Source organism: Hermetia illucens, chromosome 5 (genome assembly GCF_905115235.1).
Source record: "Hermetia illucens chromosome 5, iHerIll2.2.curated.20191125, whole genome shotgun sequence".
Classification (NCBI taxonomy): domain Eukaryota; kingdom Metazoa; phylum Arthropoda; class Insecta; order Diptera; family Stratiomyidae; genus Hermetia; species Hermetia illucens.
In genome coordinates this window covers 41,284,115-41,308,284 of record NC_051853.1, presented here as the reverse complement: position 1 = coordinate 41,308,284, position 24,170 = coordinate 41,284,115, and the positions used below count along the sequence as shown (strand labels likewise).

General features: G+C 40.7%; 1 protein-coding gene across 1 annotated transcript in view; it reads left to right on the top strand.

The window, feature by feature from the left end:
* The window catches only part of LOC119656560 (cation-independent mannose-6-phosphate receptor), a 532,053-nt gene that overhangs the window by 500,996 nt on the left and 6,887 nt on the right, over window positions 1-24,170 (top strand). Inside the window, exons 15-16 of the mRNA XM_038062941.1 lie at window positions 23,612-23,849; window positions 23,906-24,036. Coding sequence (XP_037918869.1) covers window positions 23,612-23,849; window positions 23,906-24,036 — 369 coding nt within the window. The remainder of the gene's footprint in view (window positions 1-23,611; window positions 23,850-23,905; window positions 24,037-24,170) is intronic.

The following is a 24,170-nucleotide window of genomic DNA, read 5'->3' as shown; positions in this document are numbered from 1 at the left end:
GAACAGATAGTGCAACTGTTGTCCATATTCCAACAGTTTTTCCATCGCTTGCCGCAGAGAGAAAATCTGATCTGTTGCTGATTTGCCTGGAGTGAAGCCTCTTTGGTATGGGCCAATGATGTTCTGGGCGTATGGGGCTATCCGGCCTAGCTAGATAGTGGAGAATATCTTATAGATGGTACTCAGCAACGTGATACCTCTATAATTGCTGCACTGTGTGATATCTCCCTTTTTATGTATGAGACAGATTATGCCTCGCTGCCAATCGTCAGGCATTGATTCGCTGTCCCATACCTTGAGCACAAGTTGATGAACCACTTGGTGTAACTAGTCGCCTCCATATTTAACCAATTCGGCTGTAATTCCATCGGCTCCTGGCGACTTATGATTTTTTAGCCGATGAATTGCACGGACTGTTTCTCCTAAACTTGGTGGTGGCAGTATTTGTCCGTCGTCTTCAGTTGGCGGGACCTCCAACTCGCCGATGTTCTGGTTGTTCAGTAGCTCATCAAAGTACTCAACCCATCGCTCTAATATGCCCATTCTGTCGGAAATCAGATTTCCCTCTTTGTCTCGGCAGGATGAGCATCGAGGTGTATAAGGCTTTATCCTGCTGACTTGTTGGTAAAACTTCCGCGCTGGTGCGGTTGCTCCCTGTACTTTTCTAGTTCACAGACTTGTTGGTTCTCCCAGGCTTCCTTTTTCCGTCTGTGAAGTCGCTTCTCCGCTCGACGGAGTTCGTGATAAGTCTCTGCGCGTGCCCGCGTTCTTTGAGAATGCAACATTACTCGGTATGCGGCATTCTTCCGTTCCGTTGCTAGCTTACATTCATCGTCAAACCAGCCGTTCCGACTCCTTTTGCGGCTGGGGCCAAGTATATTTGTGGCCGTATCCATGATAACGTTCTTCAGGTGGTTGTGAAGATCATTAGTTGATGCTTCATCTCCAGGTCCTCTATTGACTGCGGTTATTGCGGCATCCATTTCCCTCTTATAGGTGTCGTGGAGGGTTGTGTTGTGGATGGCTTCAGTGTTCACTCTCACCTGATTGTCAGAGGGGATTCTAGGTGGTATTGTTATTCGAGCTCGGAGCACCATGCCAACGAGATAGTGATCCGAGTCTATATTGGCCCCCCTATATGTTCTGACATTCATCAAGGCTGAGAGGTGGCGGCGCTCGATCAACACGTGGTCAATTTGGTTGAAAGTGGTCCCGTCTGGAGAGGCCCACGTATGTTTGTGGACCTCTTTCCGCGCAAACCAGGTACTTCCAACAACCATTTCGTGTGACCCTGCTAATTGAATTGTCCGCAGTCCGTTATCATTTGTTTTTTCGTGTAAGCTATGGGAGCCAACGTATCGCCCGAATACGGGCTCCTTCCCTACTTGGCTGTTAAAATCCCCAAGTATGATTTTGATATCATATCTGGGACAGGCTTCGAGGGTTCTTTCTACTGCCTCGTAGAAGGTATCCTTCTCCGACTCTGCAGTCTCCTCTGTAGGGGCGTGAACGTTTATGAGGCTTATATTTCTAAACTTGCCTCGCAAGCGCAGAGTGCATAGCCGTTCGCTTATACTTTCAAAGCCGATAACAGCAGGTTTCATTTTTTGGCTGACTAAGAAACCTACTCCGAGCACATGGTTCACTGGATGGCCGCTATAATATATGGTGTAGTGGCTCTTCTCCAGGAAACCGGTCCCTGTCCATCGCATCTCTTGCAACGCTGTTACATCAGCCCTATATTGGGACAGGGTATCGGCTAGCTGCTTATCAGCTTCATCTCTGTACAGGGAGCGCACGTTCCATGAGAAAATGCGCAAATCGTTGTTCCTTTGTCGTTGCCGGGTCCGTCGTTTTAACATCCGTCCTATCCGAGGCTCCTGTTGTGGCTTCGTAACAGGTTGTTTTCCGTGGAGGGTTGTCAGCCCTACCCAACCCCCAACCTGGAGGAGCAGTTGGTACAATTTGTCCCGTTTTTAGGCGCGGGAGACTCGCCTTCATTCTTCTCCGTCTGCAGCTTTTCGTCAAGAAAGAGCTCCCAGCGGTCACCACGTGGAGGTGGAGATAGGGTTTGGTAGTAGAGCTGTTGGTGTTGGTTCAGCAGGCATTTCCCAGGTTTTATGCTCCATCGTGGGTACCAATCCACGTTTCGCCCCGGGACCTATACTACCCTTTGACCACCCTTAAATTCCGTACTCTTATTTCAGTTAAAGAATTTCAAATTCTATTTTTCATAAATTGCCAGTTCATAAACTCGCCCATATTGCACATTATTCGGTGCAGGTAAACGATTGATTGACAGCGGATTAACTGAACTGGGCAGTTGTTTAGAAGCCACTGTACAGAAGTAGTGTTAAGTTCAAAAATCCAATTAAAGTCCCGCAGTGTCCTTTTTATAGGTTGAAATTGCGCTCACTTACGTTCCCTGTACTAAGTTGAAATTTTGATTTACCTCAATTATTTAGATGAACATTTAGTGGAAGTGGTTCAATTTTGATTCTGGCTTTAAGATGACCTATGAATTAATTGTGTTGATGTTCTTCTGCATCGTGTGAGGCTGCGAGGAAAATTTGATAAGCACACACCTTTCTTGTGAGAAATTGGTCCTCGTGGGCGTTTCGGATGGGTAAGAAGCTAGAGTGCGCACGAATAAGTGCAGTGCACTAAATATATATCCGAGTATCAAAGGGCTGCGAAGTGAGTCACGCATCTAAAGCTGGGCCAGTTGCCATGTTCATGGCATATGCAGTTCTTTGCAGGGACGCTGGCTTGCTTCTTCCTTTTTATAAAAAATACTATCATCGTTTTGTTTAGATTTACCCAAAGCCCATGCCTGAGACACCATCTACCAACTATAGTCAATAGACGGCGGGTTATATATTTCTGTTAACTATTCGAGGGTTTCGACCAATAGCTAGCACAGTCGCATCATCGGTATAGCTTGTGTGTGTATTGGCAGATGTTGCAGTACGTACGGGGCAGCGTTTCATGGCCTCTGTCGTTAGGTAGCTATAAATGCCTATTTCAGCACATAGCAATATCTGCGTTAGCATCCAATCAATTTTTGTAAAAGTAACCAGTCAATCTAACAACCAACACCCCCAGTGGGTGCTAGACCTTCAAAGTTGCGTCCCCTATCTTCGAAAGCGAGGAATGAAGATTGACTAACAAGATTTTCCACGCTGATAAGCGTGTTGGCATTCATTTAGAGAATGCACCTAAACACCTTTTGCCGCATGTGACGCTAAAACAGTATCTCCAGACATTTCATTGAGAATGATGTTAAGCTGATCTGTGTAAAATTCTTTGGGTTTAAATAGTCATCTTTCTCAAGCTGCGGTGTGAGGACTACCTTAGGCTTCTGCCAAGAGGTTGACAAGATATGCTAGAAAAATATTTTTTAGAAGTCGCCTTAGGTGGTCTGTACCCTCTTTCATGCATCGTTGGATGTCATGGCAAGTGCTTTGAAGTGCTCAAAAAATATTATATCAGGTTTCGCGTTTTTATCACTGCCCCCTCAGTATTCCAATTCCCCTTGTTACATTTTCGTGTCGAAAGGTTTGCAGAAAGCGCCAACTCTCTCCCTCCCACTTGTGTTACTTGTCCTTCTGGATGGTATAGTTCCAAGAGAGGCCATACAGAACTATGGAGTTCATATAAGTTCCATCCGGTTTTCAAGGAGAGGCCGATTCATCTTTTCTAAGGACAGCATTTTGTGACAGCATGTTCTAAAGAACGCGGTTTTACGAGCCTTTTATATTCACGCTATGAGTTTCAGAAGTTTAAACAATCTTCACTCTTATTGTTTTCACAAGCACGATTTAGAAGTAAGTACTCTGGTTGATTTCCTAAGTTTTTGCAGCTCTTGGTTCCACCAGGGAACCATTTTTTCGCGTTTGGGTAAATAATAGAACAAACCTCTTCAAAGCACTCTAAAAGTGCGCAATTCTGGGTTTCCAATTGAGCTCCCCTCGTTAGAGTTGTTCTTAGTGCTGCACTTTATTGCAACAAAATTCATTGAACGTTGCCCAATCTAGTTTGGGATTCCGTCTTTGCATTATAGTCTGTTTGCCTATAATTCTAAGTAAAAGTTGTCTGACATCGAAATTTCGGCTAGTACTCGCCATTTTGTAATCCGGGCTTTTGAAGTATGCGTTGTTAGGTCAATTACTTCACTTCTCTTTAGCCTGACGAAGGTTGGAAACGATCGCTGCCATGAGGTCAGCTCAAGGGTAGGTACACAAACGCAACTATCACGAAGAATTGAAGAGTTTTTATGTTTCTTGACATAAGCTTAGTTTTATATGCAATAGAAAGCAGTTAGAAATGTATGTCATGTTTGGTAACCAGAATTTCTTTACGCTGTGCCATCAAAGATTTTGTTCACAATCGGTTTGTGTGAGAATTGCTGTATTTGGTGGTGCAATATTGCCAATGTCCTCTTCCACGTAAAGCACTCAATACCTTCTCCGATTCTATAAACTTGCATTAAGCCAGTTTCCTCCACGTTCCTTGCTTCCTTTCCTTTCGCTTGTTTTGTTAAAGGTGTGGGAAAGGTACCAAGAAGTAGGGTCTGCCCTGTAGTCCATTCGCCAGTGACGAGCTCTGCCACTGTATGCGCTATCCTCCGCACGCAGATTCATTACGGGAAAACACACTAAAGATACTGCAGTTGGTCTGTTTTGTATGAGTCGAAGACCATCATCGTTCTTCACTCTTCAAATCAAAATCACTCTGTTCACTTTTTGATTTTGATTTAATTTGAATCTTTCCCGACAAATATGGGTCATCGCATGGTGATTGACCCTAAGCAGTTTCCGACTCTTTTACTCTAATTCGAACACGAAACTATTTGTAGATTCGGACAACAAGCCGTTTGTGGATTTTCCTTCCAGGCACTCATGAACTTTAACCGTTATTGCCCGGGTTCTGTTAACCCAGGGTGCGATTGATGTCCCTTGTTTTCCTTTCACGGCCCAATATCTAACATCCGATATATGCCATCCCACTCAGCTCGATATTCACAATGGTGAAGTTGAGTTCTCGCGGCCCTCAAAATTTGAATTACCTTTTGGAGCCGCTTTAAGGCAGCCGCATCAGCGCACTCCAAATGGAGAAGCCCACCTTGAAAACCTTGATTATTAGACCTTAGCTTCGTTGCATTTTTTCCACATAACATACATACATTCCCGAAGGATGATACATTGTTCTTTTGACAGTGCCATTCTTGGAGGAAATTCCTATAGCAATGGTCAGAAATGAAAGGAATAAATGAAATTACAGTTTACACATACGTCCTCTTCTATGGGAGGGACTAGATTCATTGAGATATTTTCTAATTTCATCACCTTCCGGCACACCCGTCCTAATCCTCACAGAAAACATAGAAATATGTCCTAATGTGGAGGGCAACAAATGATCGTCAGCCACAGATGTATTGGTCCTATGCTTCTTGCACGCACAACCGTTGGCCGATGAATTTCCTGCGTCCAGTGTATATCAGACCGGGTTATCAGTTTATCCGCACCTTACGCGGAACATTTTGCTTCCTTGAGTCCAATTTCTCTGGGCATTGTCAAATCTGATAGTACAGCCACATCTAAGTCCTCATTCCCATGGAGCTTCGCCTTCTTTCCTAGTACCTTACGCTGCCGTCGGCTTGAAGCCTTCCTAAGCTCAAGGTACGCTGTCCGCATGGTCCCATTTTCAGATATTTGAAGTTCACTAGTGATTTTTTTCAGTGAGAGAATAAGGTTTTAGAGGGTGCCGAACGGAAGCAAACCTTATATGGCCAATTCAAGAATTTCTACGTTTCCACCGCATTTTTTGCAAGCAACTACTCTAGCCATTGCGTTCATAATAGCAGAAATCTTGTCAAAGACTATGTAGATAGGGATAGGTAAAGAATTGACCCTGAGTACACCCTAAATTACCTAAATGAAACTCGGGAGGATGCGACCACTGGCGAGAAAGCAATTTTGACCTCGATTCGAACTTGCCTTTCGATGATTAGGGCCGGGGATTTTATGAGGGCCCCATTGCGTACCATCTCTCCAAACTTCAGTTCTGAAATGTTTGCTGGGGGAAGATTTCGGAGAAGTAGTCATTGCATTGAATATTCACAAATCTCAAACTTTCCTCTCTTCGTCTCTTGAGTATATGTGGTGTAGGTGTACTATTTCTTAAATGCATTTTTCAATTGAATTTATTTACATTGTTCATCGGAAAACAATACAGGGTCCTCTTGTTCTAATGCACGCGTCCTTCCATTGCAATAAAAAGCTCTCGACATCTTTAGTAGAAAGTTTATTTTTTCCTATGACAAAAAATGGTAAGCGCAGGCCTAATAAGGGAGACAGGATATTCTCGGGCACAGAGTTTCCAAATTTTGATGAACACAAGTCGGGAAACCGGAATCTGGACACTTCAGGTACGAAAGGTTTTGTGTATTTCTTAGTACGTAGCACGTAATATATCCATATATTATGTGAGAGTATCCACTTTCGGGTGATATTGACATTCATAGTCTTCAATTTTCAAAGAAGCAACAAATTTGAGGTATTATAACTTTATTAGTAATAGTGCGACCACCAAACTTGGTAAGATCATGCTCTATATTATAGCCTATATCACTGCAAAATTTCATGGTACTAGGATGAACTTAAGGGGGGTTTCTAACCCATTACAAAAAATTGTAGTAATATACTATTATTAACTTTATTTAAACAGATATCGGCATGGAAGGTATTTCGGAGCCCAGGCACCATATAATGGCAGCTTCCTGATTTTTTTGAGATTTTTCGTTTGGGTAGTTTCTGAGAATGGCCCCCTTAAAGAAGTGATCACTTTCAACCCCCGCGCTCCCCACCCTTCCAACCAATGTCAAAACTAAGATCGGCTTTGAAAAGTACTAATCGAGACCTTTAATTTGATACCTCACATGACTATATTTGATAAAAAAAAATTTAGATTCGACGTAAAAGGATGTAATTCACTGTATGCGTGAGCGTTTACAGTTCCCACCTTTCTACCAAATTTGGTGTCAATCGCTATAACCGTCTCCGAGAAAAATGCGTGTGACGGACAGACAGACAGACAGACGGACAGACAGACAGACAGTAAACCGATTTTAATAAGATTTTGTGTTTACACAAAACCTTAAGAAACGATAACAAGGGGCTTGCATAATTTTCGCATGATCTTAACCTCGGATTTTCTCTCTGTGGCCCTGATTACGTTTGTTTGACGTGTGAGGCTGCTAGGTTTTGTTGCATATGAAGTATTTTTTTCTACGGGATTGCCACAAATCCTTACTTTGAGCGTAATGCATCAAACACAACTTCGCGTCATTGCTGTCGGTTACTGACAAGGTACATTAATTTCCCTTGATTTTCCGAGAAGCTTGCACTTTTCAATGTGTGACCTATCCTGCATTTCCGTCCTCTAATCAACATATTCACGGGCATCTGATCTGTTGATAATTTTCCCTATCTAAGGTTGAAAATCACAACCGATAACAGTTACAATGAGGAAATCCGTGCACGGTTGTCGTCAGCCAACAGAACCTATTTCAGCTTACAAAAACTGATCCGCTCGAATAGGGTCAAAGCTCTTACTGTACAAGACTATGATCTTGCCAGTCCTCATGTATTCCTCGGAGACTTGGGTTCTTAGCAAGAAGAATTGCGAACTCTTGGCCGCGTTCGAGAGAAGAATCCTCCGAAGAATTTTTGGCCCCCTACATGAGGATGGACGATTCCGTAGCCTACATAACGACAAAATCTATGAGCGATACCATGACCGTCAGGTTGTGGGTAAAATCCCGCTGAATAGGTTACGGTGGCGGGTCACTTAATCCAGCCCGGAAAGTCTATAAGGGCAATACCTATGGCAGAAAAATAAGACGAGACAGACCCTGCCTAAGATGGAGCGATGGCGTAGGCCTGGACGTCAGACAGCTTTTAGGGATATCGAATTGGTGGACCTCGGCGCAAAACCGGGATGTCTGGAGTTTCTTATTAAGGCAGGTCTAGACCGGATACCGGTTCTTGCGCCGTTGACGATGATGATGATCTGGTCCATACGCCGACCAAGTTCTACATTTGATATTGTCTCAGGAGCTAACGTAACTTGATGAAATCTTGGAACTTCCGAATAGTAGTGTCGGTCACTCCCTATTGCCATATAAAGGTACAGAGGGATCATTGGCGGGAAAAAACTAAACTTAATGTTGATATGAAGATATGAAGTTGTATTCTAGATTTTGGGTAAAGCCGCGAAAGCCACATCAAGCGTGGTGCTGCCTCTGTAGAAAGAACGTTTTATAGCGTTCTTTCAATGCACGCATTGCTCAATATCCTCATTGTTCGACCCATTAATGCAGATGGGAAGATTGCAATAACCAGTTAGACTGCGAAGCTTGGTTTTACTGGTGCTTATGGGCAGTCCAACTCTGCTTGCCTCCATCTCGATATCCAGAGCCATTTTGTAAGGTCTATAGTTCAGAATGTCCTTACTGAGCTCTTTCATTTGATGCCTCATATGACGACATTCTCAGAAAACAAATTTTATACTCTCCCTCCGCAGGTAAAGAGAACACCCTTAAACTGAACATAAAATTGTACCAAAGCCACAAGTCAAGGCCACAGATTCCTGCCAAGTTTTGTCGTTTTTGAATAAATTGCGTGCAACAAACAGGAAGGCAGACAGACTGACAGGCATTGAATCGATTCTGTTGAAAGGTTTTGTTTTACGTAAAATAAATAATAACATAACTGAGTAAATAACAGAACGCCTTGTATCATATTTAAAGTCTAATATTGGGTAGCAAGGTTAAGTCAATTTGTTGGCTCTCATTCGCTTATACTTATCTCAATCAAAGTCTTCTTGGAAATTGAGATCTCACGAAAAGATATATGTCCTATACATGAAAGCCTGAAATCATCTTAACATCTCTGACATTCATATTCTTCAAATAAATTCAAATTAAAATTTCACTCATCATTTTTTAAGGTTTTGTGTGAAACAAAACCTTATTAGAATCGATTCGATGTCTGTCTGTCCGTCTGTCTGTCTGTCTGTCACACCCGATTTATTCGGAAACGGCTGAACCGATTGTCACGAAAATTGGTAGGAGTATGTAATCTGCCGTTCCCTTTACATGCAGCAACTGACGCCATTTTGTGTTAAGTTTAAGGGGGGGCTCCCCATACATGTGAAATGAGGGTGCAAAATTTTTTTTCATAAAATGTAGCCATGTGGGGTATCAAATGAAAGGTCTCAATTAGTACTTTTCGAAACTGGTTCAATATTTGATATTGGGTGAAACATAGTGGAGTGAGGGCTCAAAATACGACCCCCAAAAAGTGTAACAGGTCTCGTTCTCAGAACCTATCCAACCGAAAAATCTGAAAAAAATCACAGTAGTGCATCTCTACGAAATCTAGGCCTCAAAATATATCCGGTTCCGATATCTGCACAAATAAAGTTAATAATAGTATATTTCCACATTTTAGAAATTTACCCGGCACCCCCCCTTATGTTCATCCCAGAAGTACAAAATTGGGCATGCATATAATGAGGAACATAGTGCACAGTTTGATCAAGTTTGAAGAAAAGCCAACTATTATTGACAAAGTTATAGGGGGTAAAACTTTTCCATTTTTTGTGAATTTCGCGCACTCTTCATGCATGACTGCATGACGCCATCATCACATATCAATTCGTCAATACCACAACCAAATGAGTTCTCATGAATGGGGTCCCAAAGAATTATTTTGTTTTAGTTTTTTAGTCATTTGTATATGAATAGCAACTGTGTATGTAGGTATATAGCATATGCGTGCTAATGAACTTTGTGGGTAGTGCCTATTCAGATAGATATAAGAAGTAAATCGGAAATATGGGTACGATCAATTTATATACGTGCATATATGTGTACAGTATTCGGAAATAGGCAGTTTGTTTGTTTAGTGTGAGCGTAGTTTGGAAAAATATGAAGGAATATGTGGGGTTTGTAGCTATATGCGGATAGAAAAATGTGCGTTGAAATTTCTTACATAAGATGAACACAAAACCTTTATACCCGAAGCGCGAGCTTCCGGTATTCCGACTTGTTTATTTTATTATGTCGTTTCTAACAATTTTGCTACTACCCCCTTTTTTCTCCAAAAATAAAGAGTAGAAGTTTAAGACTAAAAGCAAACAAATGGCAAGGCCTCTTCTTCCAAACATAGATATATTTACATATGCATATCATACATGAAGGAGCATACGAGCACTGGGGATTGCAGAGCTTGAATGTATCTATTTTCTGAAGAAAGCAAAATACATTTCGCAATTTGTATCCTCGTCTCATAAATTTGTGTCTTTAAGTTCAAGTAAACGTTTAGTAGCCGTTTGTGGCTAAATTGGATAAAATTTAATGATACCAGAAAATTGTTTCCGAGATTTTGATTTAGACTTGAATTCCGGTCCTTGCTTACAAATTGAAAGTCCAGGTAAAGCATTATACTGGCGTTCTCTTGTATGTTATCCTTTCTACATTGTAAGGAAGGTTAAGCATTTGAAATTCAATTCTCAGGTCTGTATATGTAGTATGGGAAGTCTAACAGGAGCTCTTGAATGGCTAATTGTGGTATGCAGTACGTCCTTAAAATAATATCTTGAGAAACGTAAAAATCACAAAGATTCTTTGAGCGATATTGTAAAGCACGATGAAGAAATGTAACTTAACTAACGAGTTTTAAAGACTTTTCCACCATTGCTGTTTTACTTACAACGTAAATGATGTTTTAAGAAGTGACGTTACTTACCTTATTCCATTTTTGGGACAATCAAAACAGTAGGCGCATTCGAATCCAAAATTTCCAGGCTCCAATTAATAAGCAATTACATGCAATTAGGTAAGATTATATGAGGATAGTAAGATTTATTGAAAATGGTATAAATCCCATTTTCTGTTTACATCCTGTGATTGCGGATAGAGATACGCGAAGATGATGTGATATCACATCGATATTACTAAGTAAAATCACAAACGTCACCTTTCATTATATCATACATATGATGTTATATCAACAACATTACAACAACACAACATGACATATTTGAAGTGTAAAATTTATCACATTGTCAAGTAGATAACGAATGGAGAAACAAACTTTCATGCAAGAGAAGAAAACATATTTTTTACGTGCAGAGAATTGTTATAATGTACTGCCTCTGTACTAAATAGGATATGATGTAACGAACTCATCACAATATCACTCGGTGATATTTGGTAATGTTTTTTTATGTGATGTCAAACATCGGAGTCGGCAATATTAAACATTAATCATTTAGATTAAAAATAAATGAAGTTAAGTATTACATGCAAATACAAAACCTTTCTTCCAGGTCTAAAACAACCAATAGAACAGGAAATCGTACCACTGACAATTTCCCAAGCGATATTTGGCATAGGCACCCGATAGACGCTACCACAACTTATGCTAGGGAGAACAGTGTGATGTAGCGTACAATACATTACAGTATTACTCAGTGGTGTTTGGTAAAGTCTTTTTAAATGATAACATAGCGGCACGTTGCACAACGTTTCTTCCTACAAGGGTAATCTTATCATCGTTTTTTCCACTGGACAGCGATGTGATCATGTTGTGATGTTATGCAATGTAGACCAGCCGAAAGCGATTTCGGTGTTTTCCGAAAATACATTCTAGTCATGCCGCTTTTTTAACCCGTCCTCACCAACGCCCGCTTCTTGAAACGACATTTTTTTTTTTGTAAAATGAAAGAGCCATGTTTGGTTTTGGTAGCCAAATAAACATGACGTACTTGCTGAAAACCCTAATTCACAAATTACCAACCGAACTTCTCAGGCAAGCAGCTGCAAAACGATCCAAGAAAAGTGCAGTGGTACTACTGTGGGTTCAAATGCAATTATAGAGAGGCCTATACTTTTCGATATTTTCCGATGAAATATGTTTGAATGTCTATACTATATGAATTTCTGATTGGAATTCTCGCTAAAATTTGTGACTACGGCAATATCTACCAATCGGGAAATCAATTCTTGAAATGATAATAGTGGAAAAATATTTCACTAAATTTCACGAGCTGACCGAATCTAATGCATATGGTGGTCATAATCGTAATGTAACGCTCCAGCTGGATTGCTTCACTTTGTTTGGCCAATATCGGGCATGTCTCTCCCTTCTTGAAGCACATTCTGGGATCCCGAATGGCGTGGTCTGGTGGTGAAGGTTGGTCCTGCTAATCGATTGACTCAGCTGTTGCTGCTTGTGCATTTTCAGCTACCGGAGACGTCATTTCAGTCAGTCTCAGAGGTGGTCACTAGGATTTCGATCAAGGCTGCCGGCGGGCAACGCTATGACCTAAATATTGATATTTCCCAGGGTAAGGATGGTTGCCTGGACTGTGTATTGCCACGTACATTATCCTGCATGAGGATAAAACCGTGAAAATCGAATAACATACGGTTTGACAATCCGTTCTATGCAACTCTCACGCTAGTTACCTGAATGATAATCGACATACATTGCTTTCGAACCAAAATATCCGGTTGATTCTTACATTGTTTTGAGTAAAATACAAATTGAGCAAAGTCTTTGATGATTTACCCATTATTGTAAGCAGGAAAAGTTCGATAAGCTGTCATACTGAGAAACATTGTTTTCTTTGTATTTATTCTCAGCCCGAATATGTTGTCCTATTCTCTCAAATCCAGAGCTATTTGGGCCAGCGCCATGACTCGTTGAGAATTAGCAAGTGCCACCAGCCCATTCGAAGTGTTTATGAAAAAATGGCATGGTCCTAAGCGTCTCCACGTCCTTTATCCATCCAACATAAAGAATAAAACCGAAAACAAGACGAATGGTCTCCTGACTGCAAACGTAGAGTGCGCCCCTACGTTCGTGGGACCAAGAAGAAGTGAAGTAAATCACGTGACAATCTCGTTAGAGTTGATTATACACTGGCAATACCTAGAATTTAGTCTGACTATTGCAAGGATGGACGAAAAACGTTTCAGGCAAAGTTAAATGAACTTCTTGATATTAAGATGCAGCTTCCTAGGCGACTAAGAACTTCTCTGGTGCTAAAAAATGAATTAGAAACCCTGAATCCCGCACTTTTATAGTGCTATGAAGAGGTTCCCAGTTACCGAAGCAAAGGCAGAAGAACGGCTGCCTGGTGGAACCTAGAACTGCAAAAACTCAGTAGATCAACCAGACGACCTCTGAATCGTGTTTGTAAAAGCAATAAGTTTCTTGCGAACACATAGCGTTAGTATAAGAGGTTCATTAAGTGCTCGAAACCAGACTCTTTTAGAGCATACGGTGAGGAACTAGAAGGCGAAAGAGAAACTCCAAGCCTGTGCAGAGTCTTTAAAAATGATAAATATGGCAAGTTTGACTCATTTAAAAAAAAAACCGGATGGAACATTCACGGGCTCCAGACTTGAATAAGTACAGTTCTTCTTAGAAGTAAATCTGGAAGAGCTGGTATCAGAAATGGAAGGAGGGAGTTGGCGGTTCCTGCAAACTCTTGAACACAAGGGGAATCAGAACATTGCGAGTGCGGTTGTTACTAATGGAAAAGTGGGAGCTCATTCTTACTGAAATGTTTGGAGAGACTGGTTGAGCGTCGCCTTCCTGGTAAGCCGGTAAGGTTTCATCTACTAAACGAAAATCAACACGCCTACCAGCGTCGAAAGCTCTGTAAGTCTGGTCTTCATTCTTTGATTTTAAAGATGGAGGATGCAACTTTGAATGGTAAGTCCGCGATAGTGGGTCTTTATAGACATTGAGGGGCATTTTACCTTTTCAGCAACTTTGTGGTGCTGTCAAAGAGCATGATCTCAATGATATTTTAATTTAGTGGATCTATACTATGCTAACGCAGAGTTTGTGTTTGTGTACTGAAGTGGGTGTCTACCGCTACCTAACAGCAGAAACAACGAAATGCAGCCCCCAAGGAGGTGTGCTATCGCCACTTCTGGGGAGTGTGTTGATCGACTCTTTGTTATGCGGAACGGTGTTGAAATATACAACCTTCCGTTGATTTTGACAGTTGGTTCCTCAGGCATAGACTTTCGTTTAATCCAAATAAAACCACAATGGTATTATTTACAAAAAGGGGGAAATTGGATGGTCTTTGGAATAGACATGCAGGGGCAAAGATGAAACCAGCTGTACAGGCAAAGCTTTGCATGGATATGGAGACTGTCCATATTAGTATATGTTGGTATCACTACGCCGATGTTTGCTTAAGCATAATGTAAGTAGGTTAAAGTGAGACAAAAAGCTTTTTCTGCTATTTATCCGCACTCTTACTATATATTACTGGTGCTATGTACATAATATCCGTCGCAGCTCTAGGTGCACTACAGTCATTGGACATGTTTATTAAAAGCAGTGCAATGAGAATAGTTCATAGACTAATTCACTTAGATTTATGGGGAAACAATGGAAGTAAGGGACACAGAGCATTGGATGATTTATGGGGAAGAATGAATGAATCCAGTTCTTAGAATCCCTTCCGATACATGTGTTCGATAAAAGATATTAAATTATCTCGAAACGTATGCTTAGTCCCACAGGAATGCGCTACGGGATATACGGAAGTATTCTTCATCGATGGTTCAAAATCGTAGCAGGATTCTACCTCTTGAGCAAAAACGAGAAGTGAGCTCTTCTCTTGTTGCCAATATGCAACGGTTTGTCAGGCTTAAATACATATAAGGGCCGCAACCTGGGTGATTGGCGAACGGCTCAAAGGCAGATGTATCGCTATTTGCAGCGATCGCCAGGCTGCACTAAGAACGTTGAGTAGTCCTTTGATTATCTCGATTATCGCCTAGGAAAGTAGAAACCGATAGAACCCTGCTTCTAGATGCAATGCGGTGGAACTACTCTGGGTACCTGGTTACTATGGTGTAGAGGAAAATGAAATCTCCGACGCCCTAACAAAGGAGGGTTCAATTTCCCATATATCGGGGTCAGAATCTACAATTGAGATGTCAGCATTGACTAGGGCTGCCTTCAAAAAGAAACTGCAAAGTTTTTTCGGTGGAAAAGCAGAAACACTTACAGAGGTATTGTTGTTTATGGATATGGATTGACCATTTTTCACTAGCTGGATATATGTTTTGAATTGGAATTGTCTAAGATGATACTTGCCCCTTCTGTAATGAGGCAGGGGAATCCACGGAACGGAAGACATCAGACCTTTATTGCTGATATGTTCCCCTTGTAGCGGGTAGCATAATATCCACTAACGACAATTCTGCGATATATAAACGTATCTTGGATATTTCATTAGACAAGAGTGCCTAGTGTAATGAGCCAGTACGGCCTTAGCTCTCCGAAGCTATGCTTCTTTCCCACCTCAAACGCCTCTGTTGCTTTCTTCAGACGCTTCACCACAACACTATTTACACCAACCTCGCATTGCTGCTCGCTACACATGCAGTTGCACTAAATACCTGAAATATGTTACTTTCTCGTGGTGTGCTCGATGGCCCATGGCAATCGTCTTTTCCATTCCTGATGAACCGTTAACCGCGACGGGGGATACTCTCCAGATCCTCATTAACCTGGCAAGGAAAAAAGACTCGTCATGCCACTTGATTCTCCAGACTGTCACTGTAACGCACGGTCACAGTCCGGACTCCCTCGTTATCTTCTGGATCGCCATTGAGAGCTTATACCAAAGGCAAATTCTCCGGCGGCATGTCTCCCTCTCAGAAGAACCTACTGTTCAGCCGTTACATATGTTAGAAGCTTCGTTAATCCCCTTTGACCTGGCCTGGAAATGATGCAGATACTCTCAATTCCGCCTTGTTTAATGAGTCACCTTTTATTGTTGCCACCGTTGGTAGTGTCTCTGTTGAATCCTATCAACCTCAGAAATTACATCAATGGTCTTTGCAGAAAAACCAAGACTTAACTGTTATGAGTCGCGTTATATAGACTGAAGAAGGAAGCAACTAGCCTATGAACCAGTGCGAATATCTATGTAAATAAACATATATTATAGCAAGAGCGCGGTCTCATTATTTCATTCTGCTAACGTATCCCTTTGAAAAGATCTGCTTGTGATGTTAGATATGTATAATCCTCACTTTAGTTGAAAAGGACCAAAATTCTAGATCTCTTTGATATCAATATCGAGAAGCATGGAATTTGAATTTCCTGGCCACAACGTCCTTTTTAGCCAATGTATGTGTATCCTACATTAACCTTCACCTAACCCATATGCGTTTCCCCCTCTTTATACACGACGTAAAATCGTGACCTTAACAATGGTTAACATGGATCAACATACGTATAAAAGGGCAAGCCGGTAGTTCTGTATATAGCGGCTGTAATTCATTGTGAAAATTCAGTTCCAATATATCTATGTATGTATATGCAAGACGTGGTACCCCACTGAGAAAACTTCGTACAAAATTTTCGAATCGAATACTCAAGTATTCCCTACCTACCTCCGGGTCTCATTATGTTTCGCTCAGAAATTGTTTGGCAGTTATTCCCACGATAATAATTCTCCATAAAACGCGAATACCTTATATCCCAATCCGCCTACTCAAGCAGCATTTTCACTTAGATTTACAATCTTCTTACAGGCTAACATACTTCACACACCTCGTATCTGACAAATACTCTGTGTATTTGTACGTCCACAGTCCGAAAATCTTTCCATTAAAAATCCCAACAGATGGTGTCTTAAGCACTCGAAAATAAAGTTTCAAAGAAGATCCTTGGAAGCCAAATGACCAAAAGAAATGTGTCATAAACCGATAGAGTCCTCGCCACAGTTTTCATTTTCACTTAGGGACCGTGGGAATATTCGATATAAATAATTTCACATGTTTCGCATCTTACGTCCTAACTTGAAGGTGAAGTAGGTGAACTGCTGGAGGAAACTCAGAAATGGAAAACAATATAATACGACTGAGGTCTAAAAGCATTGGGAACCGAATACCTGGCCAGGGATGAATTTTTTTTCTTTAAAATAAAGTTTGAACCAACTTGTGAACAAACTTTCTGAACTTTTGTACTTCCACTCGCAGATATACATTCATTTCGCCTTAGATATCAGATTAGTATGGAGTGTGAGATTTCGAACAAAAGGGGAGGGAAAATACGATAGTATTATATCTGAATCTGAACGAAGTTTATCAGGTGAAAAGTACTTAAGGATCTTTTTGGATTATTCTCGGAAACATACAATAGGGAATTGGAGTGTTTTTCGTGGATTTGCGGTGGGCGATTTAGGACTGTTGAGTTTTCTTTTGGTGTTATCAACAATTTATCTTTGCCTGAGTTTGGGATGCGGTGCGACTACTCAGGGATTAGGGTTTTGGAGGATAATGGGTTTTAGCGTAGACTTAGCGATAACTTTAGAAATGAAGTTTGTTACAAGTTTTCAAATATGTATCTAAGTAGCTCCGCAAACATGAAGCGTCCGCGTAGTGAGTGTCGATTTTACAGGTTGTTGTTGAAAGAAATTATTATTGAATCTTATTTGTTTGAAACTGAATTAACATTCATAAAGCATGGATTTTCCGTAACCAGATACGTGTACACGTGAGTAGGCACAATGGCTAACCGAGTCACGTTCGGGATAATTGTCTAAAGTGTTTTCCGATACAATTATGGGCGAGTCTATTAAATCCATCTTGGCAAATGATCAGTTGAAAACAGTAGTTAGTTCCAAGGTAATTGCTCTTTATTTGTTGGGAAGAAGCGGTTATTCATCAAACAGCTATCATTCAATTAATCTGTTGATATCACTAATTATAAACGTGATATTATTTCGTTTAACTATTATAGTTTATTGTTATTTCTGTAAACATAATTGGTACAATTAATTTTTAGATCTCTTTTCGCCGTTTCGCCTCAAAAATTGTCTAACTTCAAGAAGTCCTTACCATCTATCTAAAGGTTTATACATGCTAAGGAATAGGACGATAAAGATTAACTGCTTTTGAGTTCTATTGCGATTGAAAGGCACGTACTTGCAAGAAGAGGTGACTATGTAGTCAATTTCACTTTCCAGCAGAATTTTTGATAAGAATGCACTTTGCCTGGGGTAACTTAGGATCGCCACGTTGCCTTCTAATCGATAAATCGTGATATCAACCGGAATGTACTCATTCATGTGAAATTGTGTTCGTCTGGAGTATTCTGATAACCCATTCTAGACAAATGTCGGCAAAGGCCTAGAGCCTGTTATTTTCCATGTATTGCTCTCATATATTGGAGTTGGGTTGTGCGAAACTTAAACTAGTTTCTATCACACTAAATTAATTTTAGTAAAGTGCCAATGCAAGGGGCTTATCTATACCCTTTCTTTGATGCACTATTTTCTAACATTGATACTTTGTCCCAACAATTTTCCTTGTCTAAAATCATCACTGTGGTCGATTTCAACGTTGCATAATATACAGTGGCTCATATTTTCAGCCACCAGAAGCCTGGTGGGAAGAAATGTGGAGCTTCTGTGCGAGTCTTATAACTTACGGCAACTAGTGGATTGTCCTATAAGAATTCCTGATAAACCAGGTGAAAATACCCATCTCCTTAATCTTTTCATGTCGCCACACCCTGAGAAGTACACAGGCTCCGTAGCAGCGCCTTTTTGGAGCGGACCACTGCATTATTTCCACAAAATTTAGTATCACCTCTCTACACAAGAAGCGGCCTTCTTCTACCAAGCGCTTAGTGAGGCATTACGCCAAAGTCGATGGGTTCGTGTTTAGTAAATACGTAAGAGTGGTAAACTGCTGTGTGGTGTTCGCTGTGAAGAGTGTGGACTTCTTATGCGACTACATGAATAGTATAATTCAAAATGGCATGCGTTCATTCATCCCATATAGTTTTAAAAACTTTAAGTCTTCTACCTCGGCTTGGTTTATAAGCGATTGCAAAATGGCTATCAATGGGAAAGAAGCGACATACCCGGCAAATAAAAACTGTCCATTGGAAGAAATTAGACCAACCTATATATCCAAACATATCATCTGCCGCTGCCCACTATTCAGTTTGATTAAAGTATAAAATTTTCACCACCCAAAAGTTTTTGATCCTTTGTAGAAACAGTGAAAAATAAATTCGCAAGCTCTTCTGTTCCGCCTCTCATATATAACGATAAAATTCTCAATGAATCACTGGAGAAGGCAATTTATCCACTGGATTTTTTTTGCAAACTCAAACCTTCCACCTTCTTTGCAGAGCTATCCTAACATATAAAGTTGCGATTCTTATCAAGGACCCTTGCACTTTGGCACAAGGGAGGTTTTTAAATTACTAGCCAAGCACGATGAATTCAAATTTGCCGGTCCTGATGGTATCGTGCCTCTTCTCTGGCTAGACTTCTGCGGAAACTTTTTCATCGGTCTCACGCTCAAGATATCTTTCCATTGGCTTGGAAAATTAAATGACCTATCTTGACTCAAACCACCTTATTAACGACAAGCAATACAGATTTCGTTCTATGAGCTCGACCGGTGACTTGATGACACTTCTCACGGAAACATCGAATCATTGTCTTCAGAATTACGGCAATTGCTTCCCTTATTAATTCGAAGTCTTTTGACAGACTATGGCACCCTGCTCCCCTAGCCAAACTTTGCGCATTTGGTCTTGATGACAAGCTCGTCAAGTGGGTTGAAAGTTTCCTTAATAGCCGTTGGACGGTGTTGAATCAAAATTTCATACCCATAATGCCGGGGTACTTCAAGGTACTGTTCTGTCACCCACCCTAGTTCTCATCTTCATTAATGACCTCTTAAATAGCACTTTCAATCCAATCGACAGCTTTGCTGGTGATAGCACCCTTGACTTCGTATTTGTTCGATTCGTTGGCTGACTCTCGTCATAGGACATTCCGTGTCAACCGGGAGCGCATGTTTGAGTCATTGAATGAGGACATATCGTCTATTATTGCTCGGGGCAAAACAAACCGTGTTCAGTTCAATGTTTCTAAATCCCAATGATGTCCCATTTCGAATAAACTAAACTAACTCCTCACAATCTGGGGGAGTATTCCCGACTCACCCTCACTCACAACAACATAGTCCCATTCCCTCACGGAAATTAATCCTAAGTTCTAAGATATACAAGACTAATAATAGTAATAAACTACACAAGAAAATTAATCAGTAGGAAACTTATACCAAAATTCTGCTTGACTCCCAGGGTGGACCGAATGTGTCAACATCAAAGATCGCTGCATTATAACCTGAACATATTGATCTCGTTTGGATTAAATTAGTCTCTAAGTCTACGCACTATGGGGCATTTATTGTGTAAAGATTACCTTACCTTTAGTGCAAAATTACACATAATAATCGAGTCCTTCCATTTATTGATCGGGGAACTTGATCCTTCATATGGTTAACCTTATCGTCTACATGGTACCTTTCTCATTTGCACGGATATGACAGCATCCTCATTTGCATCCTTGCGGTTCGCAACAAGCGGCGACAGACATGACCACTAAAAGAGTAACGGCGACAAAGGCTGTCATATAGAATAAAAATCTTGGATCTATCTCTCACGAGGGTTGAATTTACCAATTTTCCTTGAGTTTACGATTGGAAATTGTCAGACATTTTCCAAAATGGTAAGGACGCTCTCCTACGCGAGGCGCATTTATCTGCTCGTAATGCACAACTCATCACCAATAATCCAGGAACAAGAATGGAAAATGACGACGTTCACTTTCGGACTCGATAAGAAAACAGAATATGTCCAACCCAATCGCGGTCTACTTTTCACATTTAAGTGACTTCGATCCGCCGACTTACTATTCGTCAATTTATCCGGACGACCAACTATCACCCATCCTTACAATTTTCGATATCCCAATCTCCAAAATAAAACGTGCACGACACACTCTGCACTTGTCACCTTCTCTCTCTTCTTCTTTTCTTTTCGGACAAACCTAACTTCTGTGGCAGAAGTCCGAAGATTCAAACTTGAAATTTAGAATTTTACTTTCAAATTGAAATATTAGAGTCTTAAAAGTGGTCAGGAAAATTATATCGGCGTAACAATCCTCAGTCTAACTCTACTTGCTCCTCTTTCCAAAGCCATTTGGACAAGCTTCGTGACCCGGTGGGAGAACCAACAGGTGTCATCGGCATAGTTGAGGTGTTTGAGGAAAGATGTCATAGTCCATAGTCCGGTGCAGAACGTAACATGTTGCGCCACCATATGTTCCTCTGATAATAGCTATTAGTTTTGCGAGATGCCCCTTCTCCGTAGAGGACTTCAGATACGCTCCATGTTCTGACTATCAAAAGGTTTCTCGAAATCGATGAAGAGCAGGTGCTGAAAAGATGGAAAGAGGAAGAAACGCATCCTTATATCTCCTCGAATAAAGTTAACAATGAAATGGCCGATTTGGCAATCAAGTGAAGTTAGTTGCGATTTTGCTATATCGAACCACCACCAGATGGTGCTGTTGGTGTCGGATAATGAAGTATAGATACTCCTACATTTAATCAAAGAGTCATTTCAGTTTTGACCATCGTTGTGACCACAGTGAATAAAAACGAAAAAAGGATGGAGAAGAGCCAAGAAATTATACTTTTTCTGTATGAGTTCAAACGTGGTCATAAAGCAGCGGAGGTGATCAGGAACATTAACAGCGCATTTGGAGCTGATTGGGTAAGCGAACGAACCACGGAGTGGTGGTTCGAAAAATTCCGGTCAGGCTGAAAGTAACCCACATGGACATCCAGGACAACGACGAGCTACGTTTGCTAGTTGAATCCGACACACGTCAGTCTGTGAGAGACATTGCAGAGAAACTGGGCATACACTATTCGACAGTTTCCCGGCACTTGCAACAACTTGGAAAGGTGAAAAAGCTCGGCAAATGGGTTCCGCATGACCTTACAGAGAAAAACATGGTACTTCTACTCATGTTTCCAGAACAACGGTTCAAAAGTTGAACGAATTGCAGTATGAGACTCTGCCTCATCCACCATATTCATCGGACCTTTCGCCAACCGACTACCACTTTTTTAAGCATTTGGATCATTTTTTGGTGGGAAAACAATTTAGGAACGAAGAGGATGTCAAAATTGCCTTCGACGAATTTATCAACACCCGACAGTTGGACTTGTACGAAACTGGCATACATGCTCTTGAATCTCGCTGGGAGAAGTGTTTTGAATCGACTGGCACCTATTTTGATTAAATAAATAAATTTTTGTAATCTTTACAGTCGTTTTAAATTTTAGTACCAAAACGGCCATTTCATTTGCAACAACCTAATAGAAATACGGATTTTTTCTTAAATTTGTTCTGGAAACTGAATTCCTCTACTCACATATTATATAATGAAAAATTTGACGTGCATCCTACTATAATTGCTACTAACAGTAAATACGCAAAAGTGTAGTATTCATGAAAGAAAACTGAAAATGATTCATACCTGGAGCTCCCAACTCCTAGAGGCCGAGTTCTTCTGTCATAAATTCGAATTTATTGTCTGCTCGTTTCAAACCGCTAACTTCAACGAAACCGTTTACCAAATTTTTATACAACCAACTGTTTCGTTTGGGTTCAAAACCCCCACAAATTCCTCACATATTCCACTAATCTGCAAGTATTCCTCAAGTTTTACTACCAAACTCATAAAGCTTAAAATTTTTCTGGAATCAACTTTCTTGAGTTCCCTATCTTTTTGCATCTGCTCCTTTCTGGGTTCTTCTGAATCGGTAAAATATGTGGCAGTAACTAAACACTAACTTCCTATATCTGTCTATCGTTTCCGATAAGTTAATGTGCAGCGTGCCTCTCTTAAGGGGGATTAAATGCCACTAAAAATTCAAAAGGCTTCATTAAAACTCCTAATTGACTTTTATCTTAACTGCGGTACATACGGTTTGTATGAATGGTTTTTGCGGTGTGTGCTTTAATTGAAATGTTTGTTCATTTGGGGAAGCGATAGCTTCCTTTATGTTGTACTATCTGGGCCAATAAATTTTCAAGCAAAGATGTAAAACGTAGACATGTACATACATACATACTGTTCCTATACGCTTGATGCCAACGGACCCCCAAAGTAGAATGTATCTTTCTAGTTCTATGCTAGTAGCATCTCTGCAGATGGGATTCATTCCATTTCGGGTGCATTTAACTCATAAAATACACCTAAAGTTCCGGTTTACGAGCTGGTCAACTGGACTCACAGTGCTGGTGGGAGTTTCAGATTGAATGAAACCAGCTGGTTCCCAAAACGATCCGTATTTTAAGTAATTATTAGTCTTTGAATTCGTAAAAGAGCGCAAAGCCATATGTTTTATATGTAGATTTATTGAATGTTGCTATAAATGCAATATTTTCAACTATTTTTCAGTTACTGCTTTACCCGCGCCACGTGCACGACTATTAATAGCAAATAAATAAACTCTTGAGCTAACATAGCTCATTAAAATACCTCATTGCTTTCTGCACCGATTGTTAAACTTAGCATCTATTTAGGTCTATATCCTTCTTTACTTACTCCTAACATTATTCCATGTCCTTATCCATGGTGAAAAAATAAAACAAAAGCATTTCTATTTCAGAATGGTGCTTGCAACATTATCTTGACTAGACAAACACCTGAAGTTTGCGATTTCCTTGGATTGCCAGTGCAAAATCCAGTTCCTACCCCAACCACAACACCAACACCGACAGCGGCGCCAACTCCATCCCCTACGAAACCTCCTATTACACAAACACCTTCTGCAACCACAACAAATACACCAGGAACCCCTGGTGATGGACATCCACCAGAATCGAAGAGCAGAATGGTAACGGCAGGTGAGTTACAGAATATTTCGCTCATAGGAAATCCTAAAATTTGATTTTCCATTCAGCGGCAGTGATAATTACCGTGACTATGATAGGATTTGTGATTATGAGCATTGTTTGCTTGCGTGATCCTGGCAGAAGGATGGCTGTCAAAAACTTCTTCCGCAGAAATTCGCCAGCGGTGCTATATAGAAGGGTATGTATTGTCAATTTTATAATTGCTTCCAACTGACTGAGTACCAATGTCCTACCAAATTTCGTTTTAAGTGCATAGTCCCATCTTATTGCCTGGGCTCAGAAAATATTCAACTAGGTGAACCTAGTCGAGCT